A 12092-nucleotide genomic window follows, 5' to 3' on the forward strand; every position below is an offset into this window, starting at 1 on the left:
AGGTCACACTTACTCACATCGACAGTACTCAATCACTTTACTTTATTAGGGACGTAACAAATGGCGATGAGATAACGAACCATCACACGAAAATGCAGAGAACTGTTGGTATTCTGGAGAAATTCTCAGAAGGGGACGATTGGGAGGCCTTCGTGGAGCGACTCGACCAATACTTCGTGGCCAACGAGCTGGAAGGGGACGAGAACGCTGCCAAATGAAGGGCCATCCTCCTCACCGTCTGCGGGGCAACAACCTATGGTTTCATGAAGAATCTTCTTGCTCCGGTGAAACCAACAACCAAGTCGTATGAAAAACTGTGTACGCTGATCCGGGAGCATCTAAATCCGAAGGAGAGCGTTCTGATGGCAAGGTATCGATTTTACACATGTCAACGGTCAGAAGGCCAGGAAGTGGTGAGGTACGTTGCAGAACTAAGGCGCCTTGCAGAACATTGTGAATTCGATGGATTCATGGAGCAAAAGCTAAGAAACTTTTCTGTGCTTGGCATTGGCCATGAGGTTATCCTTTGCAAACTATTGGCTGTTGAAACAATGAACCTGAGCAAAGCCATAACGATAGCCCAGGCATTTAAGTCCACCAGCGATAACACCAAACAAATTTCACAGCATAAAGAGGTTTCGGCAAGTACTGTACACAAAGTAACGTCGTTTTCAGGCAGGAATGCATATGGCAGAACGTACACGTCTGCAGCTGCACGACCTCAGATGACCCAGAGTCCGCCATCAAATGTTAATGCGAGGCAATTGACACCTTGTTGGCGCTGCGGAGGTGATCATCGAGCCCATCAATGCCGCTTCAAACACTATGCATACAAAGGCTGTGGAACAATGGGACACCTCCACCAAGTGTGCAGGTGAGCTGCAAACACTGCAAATCACCACGTTGCAGAGGAAGATCGATCCATGCAAATCAAACTAAACCACAGACTCAAACCAAGGAAGCAGAAGTGTACAGGGTACACACCTTCACCACGAAATGTCCACCGATCATGTTAAAAGTTGAAATGGACAGAATTCCAGTATCCATGGAACTGGACACGGGTGTGACTCAGTCTATCATGAGCAAAAAGGCCTTTGACAGGCTGTCGTGCAACAAGGCACACAAGCCCAGGCTGAGCCCCATTCATACCAAGCTAAGAAAATACACTAAAGAGCTGATCCCTGTAATTGGCAGTGCAGCAGTAAAAGTCTCCTATGATGGAGCAGTGCACGAACTCCCACTATGGATTGTACCAGGAGATGGCCCCACACTGTTCGGCAGAAGCTGGCTGGGGAAAATCCACTGGAACTGGGACAACATCCAAGTCCTTTTGTCCGTTGACGATGCCTCATGTGCCCAGGTTCTGAGCAAGTTCCCGTCGTTATTTGAACCAGGCATCGGAAGTTTCTGGGGGCGAAGGTGCAGATCCACTTGGTTCGCGGTACACGACCCATCCACCACAAGGCATGGGCGATGTCATATATGATACGAGAGAAAGCGGAGATCGAGCTGGACAGGCTGCAACAAGAAGGCATCATCGCGCCGGTGGAGTTCAACGAGTGGCCAGTCTGATTGTTCTAGTCCTCAAGGGCGATGGCACGGTCAGAATTTGTGGGAACTATAAAGTAATGATTAACTGTTTTTCACTGCAGGACCAGTACCCGCTACCCAAGGCAGATGACCTCTTTGCGAAGCTGGCAGGAAGAAAGACATTTACCAAGTTGGACCTGACCTCGGCCTACATGACGCAGGAGCTGGTTGAATCTTTGAAAGGCCTCACCTGCATCAACACGCACAAAGGTCTGTTCATCTACAATAGATGCCCATTTGGGATTCGATTGGCCGTGGCTATTTTTCAAAGGAACATGGGGAGCCTGCTAAAGTCGGTTCCACGCACCGTGGTTTTCCAGGACGATATAGTGATCACAGGTCGGGAAACCATTGAACACTTGAAGAACCTGGAAGAGATTCTAAGTCAGCGAGATCATGTGGGACTCGGGTTGAAACGCTCGAAGTGTGTTTTTCTGGCGCCAGAGGTCGAGTTCTTAGGGAGCAGAATCGCGGCAAACGGCATCAGACCCACCGACGCCAAGACTGAGCCCATCAAGAACGCGCCGAGAGCACAGAACGTGACAGAGCTGTGATCGTTCCTGGGACTCCTCAATTATTTTGGTAATTTTCTACCCGGGTTAAGCACCTTGCTAGAACCTGTACAAGTGTTACTACACAAGGGGGACGATTGGGTATGGGGGAAATCACAAGAGACTGTTTTTGAGAAAGCCAGAAATCTGTTACGTTCCAACAAACTGCTTGTTCTGTATGATCCATGTAAATGTTTAGTGCTAGCTTGCAATGCGCCTTCGTATGGGGTCGGGTGTGTGTTACAACAAGCAAACGAATTGAGAACATTGTAACCGGTCGCTTATCCATCCAGGAGTTTGTCCAAGGCCAAAAGGACATACAGCATGATTGAAAAAGAAGCTCTGCCGTCTGTTTATGGGGTAAAAAAATGCACCAGTATCTGTCTGGGCTTAAGTTCGAGTTAGAAACTGACCATAAGCTGCTCATATTGCTATTCTCAGAGAGCAAAGGTATTAATATCAATGCCTCTGCTCACATCCAAAGATGGGCGCTCACGCTGACTGCATATAACTATGTAATTCGCCACAGACCAGGCACAGAGAACTGCACTGATGCTCTCAGTCGGCTACCATTGCCCACCACCGGGGTGGAAATGGCACAGCCTGCAGACTTGCTCTTGGTGATGGACGCATTTGAAAATGAAAAGTCACCCGTTACGACCTGCCAGATCAGGAGCTGGACCAGCCAGGATTCTTTACTGTTCCTTCTAAAAAACTGTATCCTCCATGGGAGCTGGTCCAGCATCCTAGCCGAGATGCATGAAGAGATCAAGCCGTTCAAATGGCGCAAAGACGAAATGTCCATACAGGCGGACTGTCTTTTGTGGGGCAATCGCGTGGTTTTGCCTAAGAAAGGCAGGGAAAGGTTCATATGTGACCTACACAGTACCCACCCAGGCATAGTAATGATGAAAGCTATAGCCAGATCCCATGTGTGGTGGCCCGGCATCGACTCAGATTTGGAGTCTTGCGTGCGCCAATGCAACACTTGCTCTCAACTGAGCAAAGCACCCAGGGAGACACCGCTAAGTTTGTGGTCATGGCCCTCCAAACCATAGTCTAGAATGCATGTTGACTTTGCTGGCCCGTTTCTTGGCAAAATGTTTTTGGTTGTTGTGGGTGCTTATTCAAAATGGATTGAGTGTGTAATAACGTCTATAAGCACATCCACTGCCACCATCGAAAGCCTACGAGCCCTGTTTGCCACGCACGGCCTGCCTGATGTCCTTGTCAGCGACAATGGGCTGTGCTTCACCAGTGCTGAATTCAAGGAATTCATGACCCGCAATGGGATCAAGCACGTCACATCTGCCCCGTTTAAGCCCGCATCCAAAGGCCAGGCAGAACGGGCAGTCCAAACCATCAATCAAAGCTTGAAACGCATGTCGGAAGGCTCCCTGCAGATCCGCCTGTCCCGAGTCCTGCTCAGCTACCGCACAAGACCCCACTCACTCACTGGGGTTCCCCCAGCCGAGCTGCTCATGAAAAGGGCGCTCAAAACAAGGCTTTCTCTTGTCCACCCTGATCTCCATGATCACGTCGAGGGCAGGTGGCAGCAACACAGCATGTACCATGATCGCGCAAATTTGTCACGCAATATTGATGTCAATGACCCTGTATTTGTAGTCAACTATGGACATAGTCCCAAATGGCTTGCTGACACTGTCGTAGCCAAAGAAGGGAGTAGGGTGTTTCAGGTCAAATGGACTAACTTGCAGAAAGCATTTGGACCAAACCAAACTGCGATTCACAGACAGCCACGAGCAACCTGAAGAGGACACCTGCATTTGTACCGAGACGGTCGACTAGGGAGCTAAAGGCCCCAGATTGTCTCACCCTTAAATAAGTGTACGAATGACTCTGGGAGGGAATGATGTTATGTATGCAACCCTATGTAACCAGTATTCCACCGCCAACAGAAGGCGCATCTGTTGGAGTCCCTAGGGATCCCAGCATCCCTGTATATAAGCAGGCCTCCATGTTGGACCGGCACTCTGGAGTTAGAATAAAGAACTAAGGTCACACTTACTCACGTCTACGGTACTCAATCACTTTACTTTACTTTATTATGGACGTAACATGAATTACATTAACAAAAGCAATACTTAAAGAATGTTTTATCGCAGTACATAAAATCGAGTAAAACTGCACTTACCAGGCGATGGATTTGTCGTGATGTTTGTGAGGTAAAAAGTGCGATTACATTTCCCACTGAGTTTTGCTGTGATCCTATAATCGGTACACTCAGTTAGGTTTTTTACTGGCACACTGATCTCGTTCTTAGTTGCATTCAACCATACAACCAAGTCTTGGTCTTGCTGAATCATAATGTTTTTAGGTTCACTGACATTGTAGCGTATGTTCAGTGTGACACTGTTATGTGTGACTTGGTCAACTTCGGCAGCAATCCAATCATTCTCTAAAAGAAGAAAAAGAAAAAAATATTTTCCTTTGTAAATACAGAGTCATATTTCATCACATGTAGGTCAATGAAATAGTATTCTTATATTTGAAACAGCCCAGAAAAGGAAAATTAGGCAAGGGGAGCAAAAGAACCATTATCTCGTTCTATCAATGAGCGGTTACTGCGAAAGTGAGATAGCAGAAATAATTCAGCCACTGAGCATTCAATAATGAAATACCTCCATGAAACACAGTTGGTTTGAATTTGTTTCCGACTGTGCCAGTCTGGTTTCCGACCCCCTCCAACGTTGGTGGAAGGTTGGTGCAGGACACTAGTGGGGAGAGGTCAAAATGACAGACCCAGCACTAGTACTGGTGGTTGCACCCACTCCTGTTGGCCGCGAGTGGCACCCAGCAGTCAGAGACATGTGGACACCCCGCTACCCAAATGTGCTTTGGTTTTCACTGACCGTGGTCTTACCATTCACCAGCAACCATTCTCTCACCACACCCTGGGCTGGATATCCCGGTGGGGCATTTGTCACCAGAGGTGAGTCGGAGAAGGGGCTTCACTCGCCGCTCAACCCCTACCTCGAACACAACCCATTTTCCTGGCGAAGGCCTAATGAAGAATGCAGTGTATGTTTCGGCTTCATCTCCGTCGTGCAGAGGGAGCCCGCTATAGCAGGATTTGGTGGCATTGCAGCACCAGGGGAGCACCCGAAGAGTGATTTAAAAAAAAAAGATGGTAAGAAAGCTCGGAGTGGGCGCCAGTTTCTTTTGCCGGTCATGTGAACAGAAGAGAGGGCGAGGTGGTCACCAACCAGGCCCTTTCACTCCAGCAAGGCCACCAGCAGTCTTGCTGCCCATGCTCCAACAAGTGCTGCCATCTCTGTATTGGTCTTTATGTGATCAGAGGGACAGTGGCAGTCAGCAGGGAAATCAGCAAGTTTCTCTCCCCCCGCACCCCCACCCCATGCCCCCCATCCACCCTCTCGTGCTGTCAATTAAATGTGGCAGGGCAGTCAAGGTTCAGGCTGAAGTCCCTGTCGGGTGGGGAGGGGGAGTTTCAAGCAGGCTGTCAAGGATCCGGCTGGAGGTCTCTTGGCCCAATTTCCCCCTCTTCCGCTGCCATTATGCCACCCAACGTCTGCCCCTAGGGTGCACCTGCTGGGGCCATAATTTTGTAGCTCTGGATTCACTGAAACATTTTGCTGTCAAATATATCAGCAGTACAGTGAGATAGCAGTCTTTTTATTACACTTATATCTGCACATTTTAATCTGCCAAATTAATTACTGTCTAAAGGTAGCTGATTATAAAAGAACTCCAGGAAATAAAGGTTCATTCACAATTTTAAATTTAATGTGCAAATACAACCCCGTCCCCTCCCATCTCCCCATGAAAGGTTTACCATATACAATTAAACAGGCCAAAAGATAATGATTAGAGCCCTGACATTCCCGCAGGTCTCGCGCCGAAATGCTGGAAGCTTCCTGCTTGTCATTTAAGAGGAAGAACCTCCTGCCATCCCTTATAACGCAAGTGACAACTGGGGGCAGAGCCAGAGATAGGAGCATCCCTCAGCCGAGAGTTTCCACTCCAGAGACTGGAGGGGGATCTGGCGTTTCTGCGGCGGCCGGGTACACTGAGTGAGTGGAGCTATAACCAGCCTCCGTTGGCCAGGTTTCCATTGGCGAGGGGCAGCGGAAAGGCAGAGGGGTGGGAACCGCCTAAAGTGGCGCTTGCGTCCGCCCTCCCCAGGCCCATGAGGCACCCTCCTGCTGACCTCCACACGCTCTGGTGGTGCGAGCTCTGGAGCACATTGGTGGGCACAATGCCAGCAGAACTGCCGGGATCATGTCCCACAAATCTCTGGCCCCTCGGCATTCTGAAACGATGCAATAATTAGTCACAAATTATTTTCTAAGCTGCAGACCAGGAGGTTGATGGTTTGAGGATCAAAAATGCGACAAACGCCAGGGTCTCTTGAAAGAATGCTACCAGCGAGAACATAGAAATACAGAAACATAGAAATACAGAAACATAGAAACATAGAAATTTACAGCGCAGAAGGGGGCCATTTCGGCCCATCGTGTCTGTGCTGGCCGACAAAGAGCCACACAGCCCTCGGTCAGCAGCCCTGAGGGTTACATATAATGACGGAAAGGCAAAGAGCACCCAGCCCAAACAGTCTGCCTCACACAACTGCGAAATCCCTTATACTGAAACATTCTACACTCCACCCCAACTGGAGCCATATGATCTCCTGGGAGAGGCAAAAATCAGATAAAAACCCAGGTCAATTTAGGGAGAAAAAAATCTGGGAACATTCCTCTCCGACCCATCCAGGCAATCGAAACTAGTCTAGGAGATCTCACTGGCCTTATTCTATTCCCTGCAGTACTTACCATTATATCTGCGGCATCCAACAAAAGGTCATCCAGTCTAATCCAAATTACCAGCTCTAGGTCCATAACCCTGCAGGTGCCCATCCAACCATCTCTTAAAAGTGGTGAGGGTTTCTGCATCCACCACTCTTCCAGGCAACGAGTGCCAGATCCCCACAACCCTTTGCGTAAAGAAGCCCCCCCCACCTCAAATCCCCTCTAAACTTTCCACCAACCACCTTAATACTCATAATAGACCCCGCCACCAATGGAAATAGGTACTTGCTATTCACTATGTCCAGGCCCGTCAATATTTTGTACACCTCAATGAGGTCTCCTCTCAACCTCCTCTGTTCTAATGAGAACAAACCCAGCTTATCCAATCTGTCCTCATAACTAAGATTCTCCATTCCAGGCAGCATCCTAGTAAATTTCCTCTGCACCCTCTCTAGTGCAATCACATCCTTCCTATAATACGGCGACCAGAACTGCACGCAGTACTCCAGCTGTGGCCTAACCAAAGTATTATACAATTTAAGCATAACCTTCCTGCTCTCATATTCTATGCCCCGGCCAATAAAGGCAAGCATTCTGTATGCTTTCTTAACCACCTTATCCACCTGGCCTGCTACTTTCAGGGATCTGTGGACAAGCGTTCCAAGGTCTCTTTGTTCATCTACACTATTAAGTGGCCTACTGCTTAATGTGTATACCCTTTCCTTATTAGCCCTCCCAAAGTGCATCACCTCACACTTCTCTGAATTAAATTCCATTTGCCACTGCTCTGCCCACCTGACCAGTAGATTGATATCCTCCTGCAGCCCATGACTTTCCTCTTCATTATCAACCACACAGCCAATTTTAGTGTCGTCTGCAAACTTCTTAATCATTCACCCTATATTCAAATCTAAATCGTTGATATATACCACAAAAAACAAGGGACCTAGTACTGAGCCCTGCAGAACCCCACTGGAAACATCCTTCCAGTCACAAAAACATCCATCAATCATTACCCTTTGCTTCCAACCTCCAAGCCAATTTTGGATCCAACTTGCCACTTTGCCCTGTATCCCATGGGCTTTAACCTTCATGACCAGCCTACCATGTGGGACCTTATCAAAAGCCTTGCTAAAGTCCATATATACTACATCGTACGCACTACCTTCATCGACCCTCTTGGTTACCTCCTCAAAAAATTCAATCAGGTTAGTCAAACACGATCTTCCATTAATAAATTCGTGCTGACTGTCCCTAATTAATCCTTGCCTTTCTAAATGTAGATTTATCCTGTCTTTCAGGATTTTTTCCAATAATTTTCCCACCACTGAGGTTAGGCTGACAGGCCTGTAATTACTCGGCCTATCCCTTCCTCCCTTAAACAAGGGTACTACATTTGCAGTCCTCCAATCCTCCAGCACCATGCCCAGATCCAAAGAGGACTGGAAAATGATGGTCAAGGCCTCTGCTATTTCCTCTTTTACTTTGCTCAACAGCCTGGGATGCATTTCATCCGGGCCTGGGGACTTATCTACTTTCAAAGCTGCTGAACCCCTTAATACTTCCTCTCTCACTATATTTATTTTATCCAGAATATCACACTCCTCCTCGATAGCAGTATCTGCATTGCTCCTTTCCTTTGTGAAAACAGATGCAAAGTATTCGTTCAGAACCCTATCAACATCTTCCGCCTCCACACACAGATTACCCTCATGGTCTCTAATAGGCCCTACCCTTTCTTTAGTTACCCTCTTACTCTTAATATATTTATAGAACATCTTAGGGTTTTCCTTAATTTTACTGGCTCTTTCTTAGCATTCCTACTATCCTTTTTAATTTTGCCTTTTAACTTTCTATATTCCTCTAAAGATTCTATAGTATTTAGCTATGACATAAGCGTCCCTTTTTTTCTTAATCCTCCCCTGTAAGTCACTAGACATCAAGGGGGCTCTAGAATTATTTTTCCCAGCCTGTTTCTTTAAGGGCACATGTTTGGCCTGAGCTTTCCGGATCTCCTTCTTGAATGCCTCCCACTGTTCCTACACTGATTTACCCACAAGTAGCTGTTTCCAGTCCACTATGGCCAAATCACACCTTAACTTAGCAAAATTAGCTTTTCCCCAATTCGGAACTTTTATTCCAGGCCTATTCTTGTCCTTATCCATAACCAACTTGAATCTGACTGAATTATGATCACTGGCACCCAAGTGCTCTCCCACTAATACCCCTTCAACCTGCCCAGCTTCTTTCCCCAAAACTAAATCCAAGACCACTCCCTCTTGTGTTGAGCTTGCTACATACTGACTAAAATAATTCTCTTGAATGCATTTCAAGAATTCCACACCCTCTATAACCTTCACACTAAGTTTGTCCCAATCAATATTTGGATAGTTAAAATCCCCTACTATTACTACTCTATGGCTTTTGGACTTCACAGCAATTTGCCTACATATTTGCTTCTCTATCATCCGCCCACTGTTTGGGGGTCTATAATACACATCCAGCAGTGTGATCGCCCCTTTTTTATTTTTCAATTCAACCCATATGGCCTCATTTGATGATCCCTCTCACATAGCATACCTCCTCACTGCTGTAATAGTTTTGTTAATCACTACCGCAACACCCCCCCACCCCGTTTTTACCCCCCTCTCTATCTTGTCAAAAAATCCTGTAGCCAGGAATATTGATCTGCCAAACCTGCCCATCTTTCAGCCATGTTTCTGTAATGGCTGTAATGTCATACTCCCAAGTGTCTACCTGTGCTCTTAGCTCATCCGTCTTATTCACTATACTCCTTGCATTAAAGTATATACCATTCAGCACTGGAAACCCTCCTTGCTTACTACATACTAAGCCCTGTTTCCTCTGTCTTACAGATTTGCTTTCTAGATTCTTGCAATCCAATTTCTGTTTTACTTCCTTCCCTTTTGAATTCGTTCTCAGGTTCCCATCCCCCTGCCAAGCTAGTTTAAACTCTTCCCAACAGCACTAGCAAAACTCCCCGCGAGGTTATTGGTCCCGGCGCTGTTGAGGTGCAACCTGTCCAATTTGTACAGGTTCCATCTCCCCCAGAAGCGGTCCCAATGCCTCAAGAATTTAAAGCCCTCCCTCCTACACTAACTTTCCAGCCACGTGTTCATCCTCGCTATCCTTCTATTCTTATTCTCATTAGCACATGGCACCGTTAGTAACCCGGAGATTGCTACCTTTGAGGTCCTACCCCTTATTTTTCTTCCTAGCTCCCTGAATTCTTTCTGTAGGACCTCATCCCTCATTTTCCCTATGTCATTCGTCCCGATATGGACCACGACCGCTCGATGTTTACCCTCCCCCCCCCCCCCAGGATGCCCTGTGTCCGCTCTGTGACATCTTTGACCCTGGATCCAGGGAGGCATAAAACCATTCGGGAGTCATGTCTACGGCCGCAGAAACGCCTGTCTGTTCCCCTAACTATAGAATCCCCTATCACTAGGGCTCGTTTGTTCTTCGTCCCTCCCCCCTGTTTGGCTGAGCCACCCTTGGTGCCTTGGAATTGGCTCTGGCTGCACTCCCCAGAGGCACCATCGTCCTTACCGATACTCAGAAGTGAATATCGGTTTGAAAGTGAGATGGGCTCACGGGGAGACTCCTGCGCTACCTACCTAGCACACTTACTACTTCTGGTGGTCCCCACTTCCCCTCTACCTGCTCGCCTTTAAGCTGCGGGGTGACCACCTCCTGAAGCGTGCCTATCCACGTAGCTCTCAGCCTCGTGGATGCATCGTATTGACTCCATCCGTTGCTCCAGCTCCGAAACGTGGAGCTCGAGCAGTTGAAGCTGGAGACACCTCCTGCACACATGCTTGTCTAGTGCTCCCTTTCAGGGGACACCCCCCCGATCATACCTGAAGTGACATTTGATTGAAAAGTTTGTAAATTATATTTAAAGAGTTTAGCTTTTTTTTTAAAGAAAATGATATGCTGTCAGTCTATCTTAAAGGAAGAGAACATTCAGAGACAGCATTCTAACTTGTTAAAATATTTTGTCAAAAAAATTCCTGCAAACAATTACCAGTGTATAAAAAAGTAGCACAATTCATAATTTCCATTTTAACAAATTAATGTTTACACTGTATAAAAACAATTTAAATTTTCTTACCACAACCTGAGTCTCCAGACGTGGTAGCTAGGATTAAAAACACATTATAGCATGTTAAAAAGTTGTATTTGGAATTTGCATACTTAAATGCATTTTCTGTGTTGGCAGTTTATATACATTCCTCTTACATGTACCAATTGTACAAAACAGTAACTGCACTTCTATGAAACTATAGTAAGCATGGTCAGTTGCAGAACAAATGCAGGGATATGAACTCTTCATTTGACAGTTTACGAATTGTTTTCTTAAATTAGCAAACTGAGGAAAAAGGTCAAAGGCCAAAGGCCATCGCCCAGAACTTCATCAAGGTCGAAACATGTGGAAGAGATGAAGGGAAAAAAAAAATCAAGAAGTTGTGCCAAGCTTGGATTTTAAAAGCCTTTAGATTGTAGCAGAAGAGGACACTAAATAATGCAAGGAAATCCATATTTTAGACCTGGGGAAAAATAAGCTGTGATGCACTCATACTGCAAGTATAGCGTGCTGTAAAGCACATTCAGCTTTGCACCGATACTAAATTTGTGGCGTTTAATCAGCTGTTATGGTTCACTTCATCATATGACCTCACACCTCCAACTGCCTTGCCCAATCAAGCAGACATTTTTTTCCCTCCATCTCCGATACTTTTATAAACAAAAATATTGAAAGAAAAAGAAGAAAAACACTTTTTTTTAATGCCACTAAGTTTATCCTTCTGGGTTGCTTGCAACAGTGTCCAAGAGATTAATCTTTAAATTCTGGAGACTCTATGACAATCCTGGAGAGCTGACAACCTCAGTTGGACCCTGACTTCAATTCAGGCTTTATTTACTCTTCAACTGGAGAATTGTTCTGAAGTAAAACCGCTTTCCACCAATGTTATATTCACAGTGTGAATGCACACTTAAAGCAACAAACAATGCAACGAGTCTTGATTTTAACATGAAGTGGATGTGGAGGGAAGACATTGTATTTAGATATTAAGATAGGAGAGATCATGAAAACAATGACCATAGTAATAGCAATATAAAATATTTTAAAAAT

At 46.2% G+C, this 12092-nt stretch overlaps 1 protein-coding gene across 13 annotated transcripts in view; it reads right to left on the reverse strand.

The window, feature by feature from the left end:
• ptprc (protein tyrosine phosphatase receptor type C) overlaps nt 1–12092 on the reverse strand; it is a 279774-nt gene that overhangs the window by 89431 nt on the left and 178251 nt on the right. For all 13 annotated transcript variants that reach the window (XM_070887294.1, XM_070887295.1, XM_070887306.1 and 10 more), the window contains 2 exons: nt 11070–11096; nt 4297–4560 (listed from right to left, as the gene is read on the reverse strand). In XM_070887294.1, coding sequence (XP_070743395.1) covers nt 4297–4560; nt 11070–11096 — 291 coding nt within the window. The remainder of the gene's footprint in view (nt 1–4296; nt 4561–11069; nt 11097–12092) is intronic.

This window comes from Pristiophorus japonicus, chromosome 8 (assembly GCF_044704955.1).
Source record: "Pristiophorus japonicus isolate sPriJap1 chromosome 8, sPriJap1.hap1, whole genome shotgun sequence".
NCBI lineage: Eukaryota > Metazoa > Chordata > Chondrichthyes > Pristiophoridae > Pristiophorus > Pristiophorus japonicus.